The sequence below is a fragment of the Myripristis murdjan genome, chromosome 21, assembly GCF_902150065.1.
Source record: "Myripristis murdjan chromosome 21, fMyrMur1.1, whole genome shotgun sequence".
Lineage (NCBI taxonomy): Eukaryota > Metazoa > Chordata > Actinopteri > Holocentriformes > Holocentridae > Myripristis > Myripristis murdjan.
The window spans coordinates 27540244-27558367 of record NC_044000.1 but is presented as its reverse complement, the minus strand read 5'-3'; the positions used below and the strand labels follow the sequence as shown (position 1 = coordinate 27558367).

Here is an 18124-nt window from a genome sequence, read left to right as displayed (position 1 = left end):
AAACTGGCTGTATCTCAAAAAGCATCCATCCGAGCAAACTAAAATTTTACGGTGTGCCTATTGGATAAATAAGGAACAACTGGTGAAAATTTCAGAATTTTTTGAGACCCAAGTGTGTGGGATGTCCTGAAAATTTGGTGAAACGACATGGAATGACCCTAAGGCAATGTGTTTACATACATATAAACGCTAAATGCCGGGGAGCAGGCGTAGGGACTAATGAATGAACAGCACTGTAGGTCCAGGTTTAGTCTGTAAGGCCAAAGATTCATGGCTTCTTTGCAGAGAAGGAAGGGGGCGCCGTCCAGTCTGAGTTCAGTGGCCTGAAGAGGACTTCATATTAAAACCTTACTATTATTAAAACCTCTCCACTTCAGCTGTCACCACCAGTTGATGAAGAAAAATGGCGCAAGGCATCCTTAACAGTTTGAAGGCTGAAATGCGGTTCATGCTTAAGATTTAGTTCTGTAGGAGACCGTCAGAGGCGTAAGGAGTACTACATTATTTTACTCGACTGTTACTATGGTGAAATTTTACTCAAGTAAAAGTAAAGTTACTTGTGTAAAAATCTACTCAAGTAAAAGTAAAATGTAACTTATTTAATATTTACTTACTTGTTACTCACTAGTTATTTAAGTACTTAATTACTTAATAAAGTGTGTGTTTGGCGAGGTGCAGATAGTGGAGCTTTGCCAGGCAATGCAGACAAGGCAAAAAGATGCATAAATAATGTTCTTTTTTAAATTTTTCATCACCATTATAAAATAAAGTGCATATTTTTAAATGGAATAAAAAAACAAGAACAATATAGTGCATTCATACAAAAAATAAATAATAAACATGACCTAAAGATAATTCGCATACGGAAATAAAAATAAAAATGTATTAAAATCAACAGTGTGTAATGTGTGGGACTGACAGACGTACGCACGTACATACAGACAGACAAACTGAAAACATAATGCCTCCTGTCACCGGCATGCAGGCATAAAAATCCATGACAGAGACAGCGGGTGGATTTTTATCATGTCATGTTTAGAGTTCAAATGATATCAATTAATTACTTCAGCTCCCTCACTCAGTAACAAACATATCAAGCCAAAGTTTTCACTGTAAAGATTAGGTCATATTAAAAATGCTGATTCCCACAGAGAGGGAGAATCTGACATCACGTCGATGTGGTGCCATACGTCAGAAGTTGTACATTCATGGAATCTGACCATCACCAAAGGTCACTCTGCAGTGTTCACGTTTTCAGTGCAGAAATGAGTCTGGCCTCATTATTTAATCTTTTTCCAGTTTTCTGTCTGTCAGAATTCCATCACCCAACTTGCCAAACATCTAGGCTACACTGTAAGTTTTTATTTCATTTCATTTACCTTATTGTATTTGCAGAACAGGTTTTGGCCAACCATATTGGTTGAGAAACTGACAAATGGTTTTCTCTCTCCAAAAAAAAAAGAAAAAGAAAAAAAAAAGATGCCTTGTTAGTTTTGTTTTGTTTTGTTCTGTTCTGTTTTTTTTTTTTTTTTTTTTTTACATTTGTTAGTTTGTTTGTTTGTTTGTTTGTTTGTCTCTCCGAGTTGTTGCTCGGAGAGAAATTACAACCTCCTGAATTACTGGAGTGAAATGTTTTGTCTTGTTGCGCCCCCCAGTGGCACTGACAGTCAGACACTGTGCAGCAGTGTGCCTCTTGGCATGAGGCTTTAAATTGAATAATTGAATTGAATAATTTCTTTTTCATACTTTAAACAGAATTCCACTCTCAGACCTAACAGCAGTAACAGCTGCTGTCACATGTTGCTACACAACAAACCTTTTTCAGTTGGAAATGCTTAAAGTGAGACTGCCAGTCCAACTAAACTGGCCGATCTCTGACCGCCCTGTGGAGTAACTAGTGGATCCGGGTCCGAGCAGCAGCCCTGGAGGTGGTTGTGAAAGGACACTTCAGCAAGGTGTCTCAGATTCACTACCCTGCTGCTCCTTCTCTTTTCCACACGGATCAAATCTGATATCTGTAGCAGCATTTTGAGCCAGGACACATGAAACCGGCCACTTATGACTATCCTTGTACTTCCTTTTTGTTTTATTGTGGGGTCATTAGAGTTTGCAAAGTATAAGTATAATATGATATAATATAGTATAACATGCATGGTGCTGAGTCCAGGAAAAGATGATCCGTAGAAAGACTCGCAAAACTGTGTGTGCTCCCAGTGTAGTCCACCATTAAGTCATCTGAGTGGCCCAGCATTTTGCTTCCTTTGCTATTACAGTCAGTTCCATGGAGGTTGTTGGCTGTTTCAAAAATATACTGTTTGGGCACACAAACTGTGAAGAGCCAATTAATCTTTTATTTTTATTTATTTATTTATTTATTTATTTATTTATTTTTAAATGCAGTGAGCTTCATTTGGTGTATGAACAAACTGATAGTTTTTTGGGGATGTTCCTCATCCTCAGAAATACAGGTGCATTTATTTCTTGGCATACTCCAACACTGAGTAAAAACCTTTATTTTTTATCACACAGAAATCTCTTACATGCATCTCTTATTTTGGATAGATTCAGACCGTACATTACAGGGGAGAAAACTGGCTGACAAACAACAAGATACACGGACAAGAGAATGCGTAGTTTATCTGGCACATGAGTCACATCAATTCTGCTCTGTACAATATCAAAGGAACAACCAATGGCAAAGTTTATCATAGAAGCAATCTGAGGTGCACAGGTGCTGACTGCTTTCTGCTTTGCCTCACTGGATGTTTTCACACAAACAATCAAAATCTTAATGTACGAGAAAGAAATTAATACAAATGGCACAAAAACAGTAACAGCAGCATACACTAAACCATAAATGCGGCTCGCTGCTGGGACAGAACAGGCAAGGCTATGTAGAGAGTGGATGTCACAATAAATTTTGTCAATAACATTTCCACAAAACCTCCAGTGAGCCATAAAATACACTGTAAATGTAAAATTAGCAATTGAATAAATCCACACTAGCAGAATGATTGCATAGACTTTCCCAGAGTTCATTATAACATTGTAATGTAGTGGGTAACAAATAGAGACATATCTGTCATAAGCCATGGCTGCAAAATTACAGTATTCAGTTGACACAGACGTGTAGAAACAAATTATCTGTGTAAAACAGGTTGTAAGACTCACTTCATGAGTATCTGAAAACATTTGAGACATTAGACAGGGATATATTGTTGTGCTGCCATATATTTCATTAATAAGCAAACTACAGAGGAACATATACATGGGCTCATGCAGCCGTCTGTTCATACCTATCACCACGATAAGAGCTGAGTTGATAAAAACTATTGATAAATACCATATTATAATCAGAGTGAAATACAGGTACCTGAGCTGTCCAATGTTGCCATATGCAGCCAGCACAAATGACGTAATCTCTGTTGAGTTCTCCATTGTTCTAGCAAATTATTTACACCGTGAAACAGCGAGGCTGTAGTTGTGAGCAGCTGCATAGGATTATAATTTTATTTGTATTTTTTATTTGTATTTTTATTTATTTTATTTGTATTTTTTATTTGTATTTTTATTTATACAGCTGCTATTTTTTATATATATGTTTTATATTTTATACTCAATCTTATTTGTCTATTTTTACTGATTGTTATCTGTTTGAGCTTGTTTGCCGAGAATGTACCAAACAGAATTTCTTTGTACAATGTACAGTGACAATAAAGTCTTCTAAGTTCTAAGTTCAAAGAACCTGATATTCTAACCCTTTTAATCCCATCAGACACAATAATCATCATGTTAACCTCAACCTGAATAGCATTATGTTTTTCCTTAACACAAACAGTACGTTTTTCTGGAATCTTGACTGCTGCTAACAACAAATGATTTCCTTGATAAAGTAAACGAAATTAATAATGCATGTTTAGAATTTCAACTGTCCTCAACAATTTATGTTGCCAGTGTTCTTTTAATTCAAGTCTTCTATTCACAGAAGGCAAATTTACTAATCGCCCTGCTGTATGCCTCACCAGTGCTGGCTTAGCTGTCCATTGCACCAGTGTATCATCAGTGTCAGTGTATCATACCGTCTGGATCAGTCCATGGAGGAGAAGATAAAGAGTAGGTGATTTCTCTAAGCTCTGCCTCTGAGGTCTTCTCCTCACCTGACTCCTTATTATCTCGATAAGACCTGGGAGTCCAGAGCTCAACCCTCTACGCTCCTGACCCCCTCACCGATCGTCCGAGCCAGTTCGAAGCAATCGCTCAGCTTTTATTCTGGTTTTACGGTTAAACAAACACGTGACAAATTAACTTGACGTAACACTTAGAGACGCAGATGTCATGGGAGAATGGCTGTCACTCACCTAACTTGGACTTGGAAATGATGACTCAGCTTGATGGGCCAGCTCTAACCAGAACAATTACATAATGATCCACCAATTCCAAAAAAGTTGGGACGTTGTGTAAAATGTAAATAAAAACAGGATACAGTGATTTGCAGATCTCATAAACCCATGTTTTATTCACAACAGAACATAGACAACATATTAGATGTTCAAACTAAGAAATTGCACCATTTTAAGAAAAAAACAAGATAATTTTGAATTTGATGGCAGCAACATATCTCAAAAAAGTTGGGACAGGGCCATGTTTACCACTGTGTAGCATCCCCTCTTCTTTTAACAACAACAGCCTGTAAACATCTGGGGACTGAGGAGACGAGTTGCTGGAGTTTTGGGAGGGGGATGTTGTCCCATTCTTGTCTCATGTAAGATTCTAGCTGCTCAACAGTCCTGAGTCATCTTTGCCGGATTTGTTGTTTTATGATGCGCCAAATGTTTTCGATTGGTGAAAGGTCTGGACTGCAGGCTCGCCAGTTCAGCAGCCGGACTTTTCTACTGTGAAGCCATGCAGTTGTAATGGATGCAGTATGCGGTTTAGCATTGTCTTGCTGAAATATGCAAGGCCTTCCTTGAAAAAGATGTCGTCTGGATGGGAGCATATGTTGTTCTAAAACTTGTATATACCTTTTAGAGTTGATGGTGCCTTTCCAGATGTGTAAACTGCCCATGCCATAGGCACTAATGCGCCCTCATACCATTAGAGATGCAGGCCTTTGAACTTTACGCTGATAGCAGGCCGGATGGTCCCTCTCCTCTTTAGTGCGGAGGACACGGCGTCCATTGTTTCCAAAAAGAATTTCAAATTTCGATTAATCTGACCACAGAACAGTTTTCCACTTTGCCTCAGTCCATTTTAGATGAGCTTTGGCTCAGAGAAGACGGCGACGTTTCTGGATTGTGTTCACAAATGGCTTCTTCTTTGCATGATAGAGCTTTAACTTACATTTGTGGATGGCACGGCGAACTGTGTTCACCGACAATGATTTGTGGAAGTGTTCCTGAGCCCATGCAGTGATCTCCATAACAGAATCATGCCTGTTCTTAATGCAGTGTCGCCTGAGGGCCCAAAGATCACGTGCATCCAATATTGGCTTTCGCCCTTGTCCTTTGCAAACAGAGATTTTTCCAGACTCTTGGAATCTTTTGACAATATTATAAACTGTAGATGTCGGGATATTCAAAGTCTTCCCAATTTTCCGCTGAGGAACATTTTTCTGGAATTGTTCCACATTTTTTTTTACACAGTTTTTCACAGACTGGGGAACCTCTGCCCATCTTTACTTCTTAAGAGACTCAGCCTCTCAAAGATGCTCTTTTTTTACCCAGTCAACTTGCTGATCTGTTGCCAATTGACCTAATTAGTTCCAAAATGCTCCTCCAGCTGTGTCTTATTAGAACCATTTACTTTTTCAGCCTTTTGTTGCCCCTGTCCCAACTTTTTTGAGAGGTGTTGCTGCCATCAAATTCAAAATGGGCTAATATTTTGCATGAAATAGCAAAATGTCTCACTTTAAACATCTAATATGTTGTCTATGTTTTATTGTGAATAAAATATGGGTTTATGAGATTTACAAATTGTTGCATTCTGTTTTTATTTACATTTTACACAACGTCCCAACTTTTTTGGAATTGGGGTTGTATAACATTTTTCAAAAAGGTCCATTGTGCTATTGATTATATCCATTTCATACACAACCATGATTCAACCAATTCCCAACTGAGAAAAGCCACTGTATTTGGTGCACAGGAAGTGGTGGATTTTGCAGTCTCTATGTGTTTGGAGTAAATGGAAGATTCCTACTAACTTTGAACGGCAATACCAATACTCAAAAGAAAAAAAAAAAACATAGCATAAAATCAATAAAGTGGTTCTGACACAGTTTCATCAACAAGTGATCTCTGAGCGATGCAGTGCCAAAAACACCACTGCAGTGACTGCTCAGCACCAAAGATACCACTGAAATACACTGAAACATTCCTTGTCAGTAGGTTCACATCAGTGAAAATGTCATAAGACTTGGGTTAAACTATAATTTGTTGTTGTGATTTGTTTAAAAAGATGCCATATTAGACAGGATCCTGTTAACAAAAGAAAACCAATTTAAGGCTTCCATTCACAGGAAAGGACCAGTACATTGGTCAAACAGGAATAAGCAGTTAAATGGTTTCATATCATAGTCTGTTTTTCATTCAGGGCTAAATATACAGTTGTAGTTGACGCTGTGCTTTATACATTCATTCCTGCATTTTCTAGCCACTTATCCAGTTTAGGCCTGTGGTCGTCCTAGATTGCTGGGCTCCTCACTATAACAAAAGGCTGGCAAGACCATGCAAGATTATTTGTATAGCACAATTCACACACTAGTACAAACAGTGAGCAGCAGCAACACTACAGGGAAACTGGATGCTTTTATGTGCGATTTTATATTACACATAAAAACATCCACATAAATATATTGCATCCATAAAAATATTCATGGTATTGCATGAATTCATGTGTATGTTACATGTGGTTCTATGTGAAACTATGTCAACTACACCGACCCAGAGTCACAGCCCTTGCCAAATCCAGTCTAGTCTTGATTAAGCTTCCCTGTTTCCTTGGAATATCAGTTTTGTCAGAACATTTTTGGGGTTTCTACTTCTGGTTCCACTCACCCTACAGAATCTGTTTCCCCAGGGAAAGCCTGAAAGCCAAACACGAGTGGTTGGAAAAAACATGTTGTTCTCAGTGGCAATATTGAAGAGATTTGTACAAATCATAGGGACGATTAAGAAGCTGTAACAAACTTCCACTTCAAATATGTATGGGCACCTCAAGAAACCAATGAGACAATTGTGGAAGGATTTCATTAACTTTCTTCAGTTTTCTACAATAATCTAGGACTTCTTCTTCCAGGGGTTCCTTCTCTGTGTGAAGCAGAAATCCTGGGAACGAGGTTGACTCCTGCCCACTATTTTGTGAGTACTGACCAACCACAAGACGCTCACCTGCAGACACCACTCCTAAGACTGATTCTTGGAGTGGGCCCTGAGGTCTGTGCACTGGGTGAGGTTCTCAGATTTTATTAAGGTACTCACTGGGGTCACCTTGAATCATCTTGTTATCTGTAGGTGTTGCATACAGTGTAACACCCAAATTTTCCTCCATTCACACCCACATTCATGTGAGTCTAACAACTTTCCCATGATAGCTATTTGATCTCAGTGACTCTTGCTTTGGATCGCTCATCGAGGTTTAATGCTACGGACGTTCCCACTCAGTAGAACTGAATAACCCTCTCTGATGAGTGATGAAATGCATTAAAATCTTAAAATAAATGTCTGGTAGATTTTATTTTAGATTGTTTTTTCAGACTTTCCATAGTCCTTATACAGTTGTACTCAGGGCTCCAATGATTTAATTGAATTTTGTGATTTCTTGTGAATGTGTGTCATGAAACATAGAGGCAGGTGGGTAATTCATTATTTTCACATGTTCCAGGCATAATACTAGTCCTATGAGAATAGGGTTTAAGTTAGGTACATTAGTTTATTCATATATAGGCTACCATAAACCAACATATGGCTGACATACCCGCCACAGAGGACATTGTCACACTTGGCAACCCATAATCCCAAATAACAATATCATATTTGTGAACCTATGAATGTATTTGTGTGATGCACTGAAGGTATTTGAACATGTGGCCATTTCAGTCTCCATGTGTAGGAAGGGAAAGTTCTGCACAGCCTCATAAGTGAACATGAAAGTCTGCATTCACTGAGCAGCTCTTGTCTTGTGTGTGCGTGTGTGTGTGTGTGTGTGTGTGTCATAGTTTTAAGTTCTAGCCCAGTTACACAAAAAAGCTGACAAAAATTGCTTCTATGCAGTGTTTATTTTCTGTAAAACACAAATCCTTTGCAAGCATTTCTAATTTTTGGCAAATTAAACCCATACATGATAGGACTTAGAATTGGCTGACAAATTAGCAGGTACACTGACAAGATAATGCGCAGTTTCTCAGGTACATTAGTTACAGTTTTTTCCAGTCTAGTATCACCAAAGTGAAAAATGCAGCCAAGAAACAGGTTTACGAGCGAGACAATCTGAGGCGTGCAGGTGCTGATGGCTTTCTGCTTGGTGTCTTTGAAATTTCTCAAACAGACAGTCAGAATCTTGAAGTAACAGTAAAAAATGAGGATCAGTGGAAGAACAATTGCAAAAAAGGCGAAAAGTAGGTCAGCTATATCATTAACTGTTGTCACTGAACAGGCAAGTTTGGTCAACAAATAGTGGTCACAGAACACTTTGTCGATAATATTCCCACAAAATTTCAAGCGAACTGTGAAAGAAAATGAAACTGTGAAATTGATAAATGAACATACCCATATGAGAGCAATAATTTTACACACTCTCCTGTTGTTCATAATGACATGGTAATGTAAAGGATGGCAGATAGACACATATCTGTCATATGCCATAGCAGCTAAACTGCAAAACTCAACAGAAGCAGCAGAATAAAGGCAAAATATCTGCAGGAAACAGTATGTTAGAGTCACTTCATGTGTATCTGAAAGCATATTTGACAGTAGACAAGGATACACAGTTGTGCTGCCAAACAGTTCACTAAGTAACAAACTGCACAGGAACAAGTACATGGGTTCATGAAGTTTTTTGTCCACACACACGACCACAACAAGAAAAGTGTTAGCCACAATTATTGAAAAATACCAAAGAAATATAAGCGTGAAATACAAATATTTCACCAGCCCAATGTTACCATAAGGAGTTAGAATAAATGACACCACATATGTTGAGTTCCCCTCAGGTGTAGCCATAGAAAAAGCAAGCCTTTTCAAGAGGACACGTATAAGATCTCTAAGTCAGTATCTAAGACAAAAACTGTTTTGCTGAATGTTTAACTGGCAATCTGCATTAGCTGCAATCAAAAATCCACTTTAGTATAAATAATAGGTAAATAGTGTCATCAGAATGGAATAGTTTTAGGGCCGCTTTGACTAAAATTTGGCAAAATAAGTCTTGATAACAAGTCTGACCACGGTTTAATTATCATTTATACTTCTTAAATCTTGTATTCACAGACTGCCATTTCTACCACTGTAGCAACATTTGTCAGCCAACGTCAGCCCAAGCAATGATAGATCTTTTTTGATAAAACACTACAGCAAAAATGAAACCAAAGCACTGTAAATATCAGGTAAAATAAGAAACTTAAAAGCGACATAAAAAAGAAGAAGAAAGAACAAAAACAAATGACAAAGTGAATGAAAACAAGTTAATAAAATCATTATCTAATACTCAGTGTGTACAAATGTAGCTACAAATGATATTTAAAAAACATTAATTTTGAAAAATCTAATTAGAAGGTGCCAGAAGAGAAGGTGAAACATATTAAATGTACAGCCACGTTAAACTGAGCCAAGCCACAAAAAACGTGTTATTATAAAAGTGCAATTCCAGGAGTTTGCATGAACATACTCTTGATATTAATTTAGAAAATGAAATAAAAGCTTAAGTAAAACAGTAAGTTTGATTGTATTTAATTGTATACCTTCATCTGGATAAGAGTCGATGGTTCAGCCTCCTCTCTGCTAACCCAGACTAAAACAGATGATTTTTATACTGGCCTGGCCACACAAGTGAACAGCAACTGGGGGGACGTGAAGCAGAAAAAGATGACACTGCAACCACATCATGTTGGCCCAGTGGGGAAGCAGGGACCGATGGGTCACCGTGTTGGTCACTCGGGCAGGTGATCAGCAGTTAATTCCAGGCGGTAATTTCTCCAAATCTATTCAGTGGATTGCTGTGAAATTTGGTGGCAGCATTCGTCTGGCTCAGAGGATGAAACCTGTCAGTTTTGGTGACCTGATCTTCCCTCCGGTTCTGCCAGCTGAGCAAATTGTTAATATCACAGACTGATATCTCAAAAACTTTTTGCTTTACCATGTGGTGACCATAATCATGATTACACACATCATGTGATTATTTTCCTTTTTGGCTGTCTGCAGCTGGTGTCAGATGATGTTTGCATGTTCCAGACATCCTGAAAAAACACCTTTTCCTGCCTTCTGCACTGAGGTGTCAACAAAGTTGTTTTTCTGTTGATCTTTGGGCCACTACTCTTAAGAAAATCTTTCCTTCCAGATTCTGGAGACTGATATGGCAGAACTGGTTGATGGTTGAAGGGTTTTTCTCCTTAGGAATCAGGTGCCCTCCTGCCCTTTGCCGTGCCTTTGGTATGATTTACTTTTTCCATGCCACAGCAATTAGCTTCCAGAGGTACTTCAGGACACCAAGGGTTCCTGAACTTCTTATAGAGCCATTGGGCCATTGGGCCCAGGGGCTGAGACTGATCTTGCCCACTTTACTGTGCCCATCTGATGCTGTGGTAGATAGATTGGTGGCATGTCAGCTGGGATGGAAGTTGGTATGTGCCTCTGATTGTCAGAAGAAGTGTTCCTTAGGTTCTTCTCAAGTTCCCTTACAGATACTTTAAGGGTCCGGTTTTCTTCCTGCCAAAGAGGCGTTTGACAAAATCATAAGGATTTCTGTAGGGGGCCCTCCTGGTTCACTCTTTCCTCTTGTGTTGTTTCCTCAGACTCTCTGTTCTTTGCAGCTTTGCCAGGGGCTGCTTGATTTCACCCTGCAGTGCCTCAAGCCCCTTTCTTTCCACATCTGTGGCCTTGTTCTCTCAGGCTTCTTCTTTCTCTCACAAGTCTTTTCAGTCTCTTGCTGTCTGCTGGATTTGAGTTGTGCTGATAGATATTTTTTGGAAGGGTGGTAGATAGTGCGGTGTGATAAATCAAAAATATTTTTTTATGTTAAAATAACAAGTTTCAAGTTTATTTTATTTATATAGCACTGTAAAAACAAAACAAATTTTGCACAAAAGTCCTTTGCCTACAAAAAAGTGACAAACAATAAAGAAAACCTACAAAGTGGCAGAGATATAGCAGCAATTGTGCTAACAAAACAATTATAAAATGAAGTGAATCAAATAAATTCGAACAAATGTAGGTTTTGACTGTAAAACTAGATTCAAGGTGAAACAGAAATTTGCACAGGTAAAAGTCAAAGAATAAGAGCGGATCATGAAGGCATTCTTAAAAACCGAAGCAGAATTGCCTGTTTAATTGCCTATACATACATACATCCATACGTGTATATATGTACGTACATATCCTTGTTAGCTAAGGGATAAAGGGTTCTTAGCCCTAGGCTACGTGATTGTTCATAGTCATAAATTTCAAAGTGGCACAGACCATAGCCCTGGGCCAACTGGTCATGCTCCACAGCAGGGTTAGCACCAACTTTTTAAGACTAACCCTAGAAATTTCTCAAAAGACAGAGCCAACTGTAATCAGTGTGGATCTGGGCTGGTGGCACCAATGTGATGTGCATGGAGATATATAGATTGTAAACTTGCAGTGTTTTGTGAAATGGACCTTTGCCCAGTGCTTCAGGGTACAAATGTGAATTTTTAACCCAGGGCACATAGTCCAGGGTTAACGAATGCTAGTGTGAACACAGGATAAGTAAGTCCTTTTCTTTCTGGATTTTTTTGGTGGAGTTTTGTTGTGTTTCTGTTTCTATAAACTGTGGGACATTGAGAATTCAGCCCAGCCAGCTTGTTTATGCTGTGTGTTCCCCAGCAGACCATTATAAATTTCAGCCGGTGATCTGTGTAGTTCAGTAGGGACAGGGACAGTACAGCAGCCTGGGTGCCTTCACTGTTCTGGGATATCTTTCATCTTGGATTGACCATGTGCTAAATATGAACTATCTCTGTATGGATTTGATTTATATTTATGCATGCTTAACATTGGCTTTTAATTTAAACTGTGTGGTTCCACAGTGGTGGTGTTTGTGCTTTTCAGAACAGCAAACGTTGAGGGCAGAATCGAAGGAGAGCCTGTCGCAAGCTTTATATTCACAGTCTGACCTGCAGATCATGAGGAATGCTTGGTGGACTAGATGGCAGACTGATAACTCACCTATATTTGGCTGATCAGCTGGTCATGAAGTAAATGAACATCTAACATCTTGACATTCTGTCTTTTCTAGTCAAGACATGCCGTTATAATGGTATAATGACAAATTTTAACACGTTTCATAACATGCAGGTCAGTTTGTCATGCAGGTTCATGAACAAATGCTTGAATTTAGTAAGTTTTTGACAGATTTTCTTTCAGTGATTGAAAATCAATGAACACAAATTTCAAATAAACATGTTACTGCATCTTAATACAGTAGTCAGATATGAAGTGGTATACTGTCCTTAGAAAATATTTCATTTCGGTCTCGAAACCCAGCGGCTGTTGTCTGATGAAGTTTAAGCCTCTGGGAGCAACAGCCAGACTTTTGGATTCTCTGCTGTAGCTGGAAATCATTTCAGTTTCTTCTATGACAAGAATCGAACCTTTCTCCACACAATAAGCAAACATCAATACTTTCTGTAGGTGTTTCCGGTCCTGAAGACATTCCTGCTGACGTGCTTTACCGCTTTCACTCTCCACACGGGCTGTTGACATAAAACCACTTGGACTACAACTGAAGTGGAAATGGAAATCAGAATGCTTCCAATACCAAAATGTTGTCCCTGGTATGTTATAGAGATTCATTTAATTTAACTTTTTTATTATAATAGTGGAGTGAGTAATGTATTGCTATTGTTTTTCTGCTGTAGATGATAATCTGTAATGAGTGTAGTTTGAAACCAGCGTGGTGAGGCATGTAGTTTTACTCCTCAAGGATCGTTCAAGGATTTGGAATTTTTTTCTTTTAATCTGCCTCAGACGTTTTCATTTGGCCACAGTTTGACTTGTTATTGAAATGGTTGGAAACTACTGGTGGACTAAGAACTGAGAAAAACTGAAATGTGGTTGGGACGTTGGGCTGCGGCACTATCACACATAGAGATCACAGATAACAGTAATATCAAGCTGGTCTTTGTGCTGGTCTCTCTGTTTGACAGTGTGGCAGCCACACCTCATACAGGAGAAATGGAGAACTCAACTGAGATTGTGTCATTTGTGCTGGCTGCGTATGGTGAAATAGGACAGTTAAAGTACCTGTATTTCAGCATAATTATCACATTATACCTCTCAATATTCGTGGCCAATACAGCCCTTATTGTTGTTATATTCATGGATAGAAAGTTACATGAACCCATGTACATGTTCCTCTGTAATTTGTTTGTTAATGAAATGTACGGCAGCACATCACTGTATCCTCTCCTGCTTTCACAAATGTTTTCAGATACTCATGAAGTGACCCTGAATATCTGTTTTCTGCAGATATTTTGTATTTACACATCTGCCTCTGTGGAATTTTGCAGTTTGGCAGCCATGGCATATGACAGATATGTCTCTATCTGCTGTCCTTTACACTACCCTGTTATTATGAACACAGGGAGAGTGTGCACCATCATTCTGGTAATATGGCTATATTCATTTGTGAATTTCTTACTCTCATTTTCTCTCATCATGCATTTGCAATTTTGTGGGAATATTATTGACAAAGTGTTTTGTGACCACCATTTGATCAGCAAACTTGCATGTTCAGCCTCAATCCTCAGCAATATGTCCGACCTGCTCTTCGCCTTTGTGGCTGTTGTTGTTCCAGTTGTTCTTATTTCCTTCTCTTACATGAGGATATTGGCTGTTTGTCTGAGAACCTCTAAAGAGACGAAGCAGAAGGCTATCACCACCTGCACACCTCAGATTGTCTCGGTGTCAAACTTGTTTGTCGGTTGTGTTTTTCACTTTGTTGATTCTAGGTTTGACGTGGCCCATGTGCCAGATAAAGTGCGCATTCTTTTATCTGTGTATCTCCTCATCTGCCAGCCAATTGTCACTCCTTTTATGTATGGTCTTAATCTACCAAAGATCAGAGAGGCATGCAAAAGATTTCTCTTTTATAGAAAATAAATATTTTGTTTCATGTTGCAAGAAAATAAATAAATTGTAAATATAATGTTGCAAGGTCAGAGCTCTAAGGAAAAGTTGCTTGATGTTTGTGTTCAACCCAGTATCTAGCTGCAGAGAATCCAGCAAGAATCTGTACATTGTTAAAAAAAAAAAAAAAAAAAAAAAGATGTCCAACTGAGCCCAGCTGAAGCAAAAAGGACTGACATTTACTTACATAATGTGCAAAAATTATAATAAACTGAATTAAACTTAATTACTGTTGGCTCAGAACATGCTTTAGAAGCCAATCAGGTCAGGGTTTTTCTTGATTTTATCACTGACCCCCAAACTGATCTCATGACGTTTCATAGTTTCATAAAATGAACATGACCTCTTAAAATGCACATAATGTGTTGTGTGCCTGAAGAGATCCACCAGAAACTGGGGGAAAAACATCTGAAGAAGTGGCTAAGAGCCAAATCAAAAGAAGAGTTTGACTCTTGCTTGCAAACACACAGTTATTAGAGACACCCCAGTGCCCACAAGCCTGGTGTGTCTCTGAACCAGCATCTCATAGAAACACGGTACACATATTGTCTAGTTTGCCATGGTTAACTTTCATTTCCACTGCAGTAATGTTGAGTTGGTCATAAGCAGTGCACCACATCATTCTTCAGCATCATGTCTAAAATCCATCTCTACTGCAAAAAGAAAAAAAAAAGTGGACAGTGAAAATAAATCTAAACAGGGTAGAAACAACTCTGATATATGTTTTATTTAGCACTAAAGAAACACATTTCTGTTTTCACTGTTTGCGGTGTGTGATACACTCCTCCTGAACCAAAGTAGGCATAACCTAACAAAGACCACAGTGCAAGTCATGTAAGAGCAACAACCCAGTCATTTCTTCAGCAGAGTCATGGGTGTTGTACAAAAATGACAACAAAATAACTTAAGGCAAATTCATGCTGTGTCCTTCATTTAAATTCAAAGTTTATAATTTAAAAATTTTGCAGCACAGCTATGGCTATATTCATTTGTAAATGTTTTACTCTCACTTTCTTTCATCATACATTTAATAGCCAAAGCGATTACTTGGGAACATCAGGATGGCCGATAAAATAATCCAGAGTGGAGATAGAAAGCCTGGATAGTTTGGAAATTTTTATCATTTCCATGTTGACTTTTTTAGTACAGAGCCCTGGAGAGGCCATGGAAAATTTTGTGCACATTAAACCGCAGACTGTGTGCAAAAAACTACAAAATCAAGGTCTCAAAATTCGAAATTGAGTGCACAGTTTGCTTTTTCGTCCCCTCAGTTTGACTTGTAGAGCTCTCATTCATAAAAATGTGCCCTCGTTTTAGTTACATTGTGCCCTTCTCTAAAGAAAACATGCACACGATTTAATGGCTAACCTGACAGCAGCCACCTGCGTTGCTGGGGTTCCTTATTAAGGTGTGTTTGGAAATGCTGATGTGTTTCAGAGGCATGTTGAGAGGCAGGTGAGCAGGAGGACCCTAAGGTGTGTGAACTCCACCGGCATCGATATGTTCAAGTCCCTGAATTAAATGCAAACCAGCTGCAAGGCAACAACAGACTGCATGACTAGAGATGGATATACACAGAGTTTATACCGAAGGATATCCAGATATATTGTGAATTATTATTATCAAAATTCAGTTTAAATCATATAATCTGAAACTTAGGGCAACACGGACACAGTAATCTCCCAGCTAGGACACACATTCAGCAGCTGGACTCTATTCTTTGACATTGTTGATACATTTTCTCTAGATGAAAGCACAAATTATGCACAACATGGGGATAATGTAAATTTGAGAGCTCAGCAGAGCAATTTGGGCTTGAAATCAGCCAACTGTGTGTAAAAATTAGGATTCTGTGACCTCAGCTTTGTACTTTGTGGACACAATTTAGTACATTGTGCGCACAAAAAAGAAAAAAGAATTCTGTATTACAGTGGCCTAAAATTTGGAAATATTTTTTACCACTGAATGCTGTACAAAATTCTGGATAGCCAGGTTCGTTTCTAAAACTCATACTCAGGTGTGACACAATTTTCATTTTTAGGTAAAGTTTTTCTAACTTAACCATGACTAAAATTTTACTGTAACCTTAAGCAAGTATTGTTGGAATTTGGCTGATGGCAAAAATCAGACAAATGCCAGAATAAAGCAGTCCTTTACTAATAAACTGTTGTTATACTTACTGTTACTTCAGCTCACTCCGCCTCTTTGCACCATGTGTTTCTGTGCTGCCACATCAGGATAAAGGTTCAATCTGTCCTGCACCCAGGTTGGGTGGACAGGGAAGGCTCCGGCAGCCTGATACAGGGACAGGTTGACTTGTGAAACTTTGGACAGCTGCAGGGAAGGAGCCTGCTCACTCGAAGAGTAACACACTTTCATTGTAGTTAATGAACAATTCAAAGAGAAAGATCTGAAGTCAGTATGTTCAGTATTTTGCAGTAGTTATCTGGACAGGTGAGTCCACCAGAGAGAGACCTGTAGTGAGAGTTTCAGAGGAATAATACGGTGTTAGGATATCAGTTTCTGGCACATACACAGGTTACGGTTACATGCAGTGGCTTTTTGCAGCAGCTTCATAGCATCAGTGCCTTCAGTCATTTCTAATATCATGGCAATGGAGAACACAACACAGATTGTATCATTTGTGCTGGCTGCTTACGGCAACATTGGACATTTGAAGTATCTGTACTTCATCATAATATTATTATGGTACCTGTTGATTTTTGTAGCCAACTCAGTACTTATTGTGGTCATATTTAGGGACCGGAGGTTGCATCAACCCATGTATATATTCCTGTGTAGTTTGTTTGTTAATGAAATATTTGGTAGCACATCAATGTATCCTTGTCTGTTATCACAGATGTTTTCAGATACTCATGAAGTGAGTGTTACAAACTGCTTCCTGCAGATATTGTTTCTCTACACATCTGTGTCAGTTGAATACTGTAATCTGGCAGCCATGGCTTATGACAGATATATTTCCATATGTTACCCTTTACACTACAGTGTCATTATGACCAGTGGAAGAGTCTGCACAATCATTCTGCTAGTGTGGGTGTATTCATTTGTTAAGTTGGCATTTACATTTTCTTTACCTTTTCATTTTACATTTTGTGGGAACATTATTGATAAGGTGTTTTGTGACCTACAGCTGGTGAGTAATCTTGCATGCTCAGTCTCAACGTTTCACAGTGTGCTAGACTTACTGTTTGGCATTATAACCATTGCATTGCCATTGATTCCAATTTCATTTTCTTACCTCAAGATCTTAATTGTTTGCTTACAAACCTCCAGAGAGGCCAAGCGGAAAGCCATTTGTACATGCACCCCGCAAATCGTCTCCCTTCTGAACTTGTGCTGCGGCTGTTTCTTTGATATGTTTCAAAGCAGGTCAAACGTCGCTCATATACCAAGTACACTGCGTGTCGTTTTGTCAGTGTATCTTTTGATCTGTCAACCAGTTCTCAGTCCCATCATGTATGGGTTGACTCTGTCAAAAATTAGAAATGCCTGTAAAAGATTTTTGCTTAACAGAAAATAATTTCTATCGTATGTAGTATGATAAATCCTGGTAAAAACAAAACCAAAGACTAAAATACATCTTTTTTTACTGTAGGAAAGTCAGCAAAGACAGGAACTGGGTCAGCCTGAACATTCATAAGCGATCATGCTCATAAATCCTGACTGTATCCAAACAAGTGAGATCTTTAAGTGAATCTTTAATTTGATGTGACATGTTAGTAGTTTTTACGAGTGCAATATAT

The 18124-nt window shown here is 38.6% G+C and overlaps 4 protein-coding genes across 4 annotated transcripts; 2 read left to right on the top strand and 2 right to left on the bottom strand.

The window, feature by feature from the left end:
* Positions 1-2511: 2511 nt before the first annotated feature.
* On the bottom strand, positions 2512-3438 carry LOC115379942 (olfactory receptor 11A1-like). The gene has a single exon (XM_030080918.1). It carries the CDS (start codon positions 3436-3438, stop codon positions 2512-2514), a length of 927 nt encoding a protein of 308 aa, XP_029936778.1.
* Positions 3439-8273: 4835 nt separating this feature from the next.
* On the bottom strand, positions 8274-9218 carry LOC115379516 (putative gustatory receptor clone PTE01). The gene has a single exon (XM_030080224.1). The coding sequence runs from the start codon at positions 9216-9218 to the stop codon at positions 8274-8276; it is 945 nt and encodes a 314-aa protein (XP_029936084.1).
* Positions 9219-13406: 4188 nt separating this feature from the next.
* Positions 13407-14333, top strand: LOC115379940 (olfactory receptor 6B1-like). Its single transcript, XM_030080916.1, has one exon. It carries the CDS (start codon positions 13407-13409, stop codon positions 14331-14333), a length of 927 nt encoding a protein of 308 aa, XP_029936776.1.
* Positions 14334-16974: 2641 nt separating this feature from the next.
* Positions 16975-17901, top strand: LOC115379941 (olfactory receptor 6B1-like). Its single transcript, XM_030080917.1, has one exon. The coding sequence runs from the start codon at positions 16975-16977 to the stop codon at positions 17899-17901; it is 927 nt and encodes a 308-aa protein (XP_029936777.1).
* The last annotated feature ends 223 nt before the right edge of the window (positions 17902-18124 follow it).

Bases quoted from the DNA above. Each gene is read 5' to 3' on its own strand.
- LOC115379516 (XM_030080224.1), bottom strand. From the start codon at position 9,218: ATGGCTACACCTGAGGGGAACTCAACATATGTGGTGTCATTTATTCTA.
- LOC115379941 (XM_030080917.1), top strand. From the start codon at position 16,975: ATGGAGAACACAACACAGATTGTATCATTTGTGCTGGCTGCTTACGGC.
- LOC115379940 (XM_030080916.1), top strand. From the start codon at position 13,407: ATGGAGAACTCAACTGAGATTGTGTCATTTGTGCTGGCTGCGTATGGT.
- LOC115379942 (XM_030080918.1), bottom strand. From the start codon at position 3,438: ATGGAGAACTCAACAGAGATTACGTCATTTGTGCTGGCTGCATATGGC.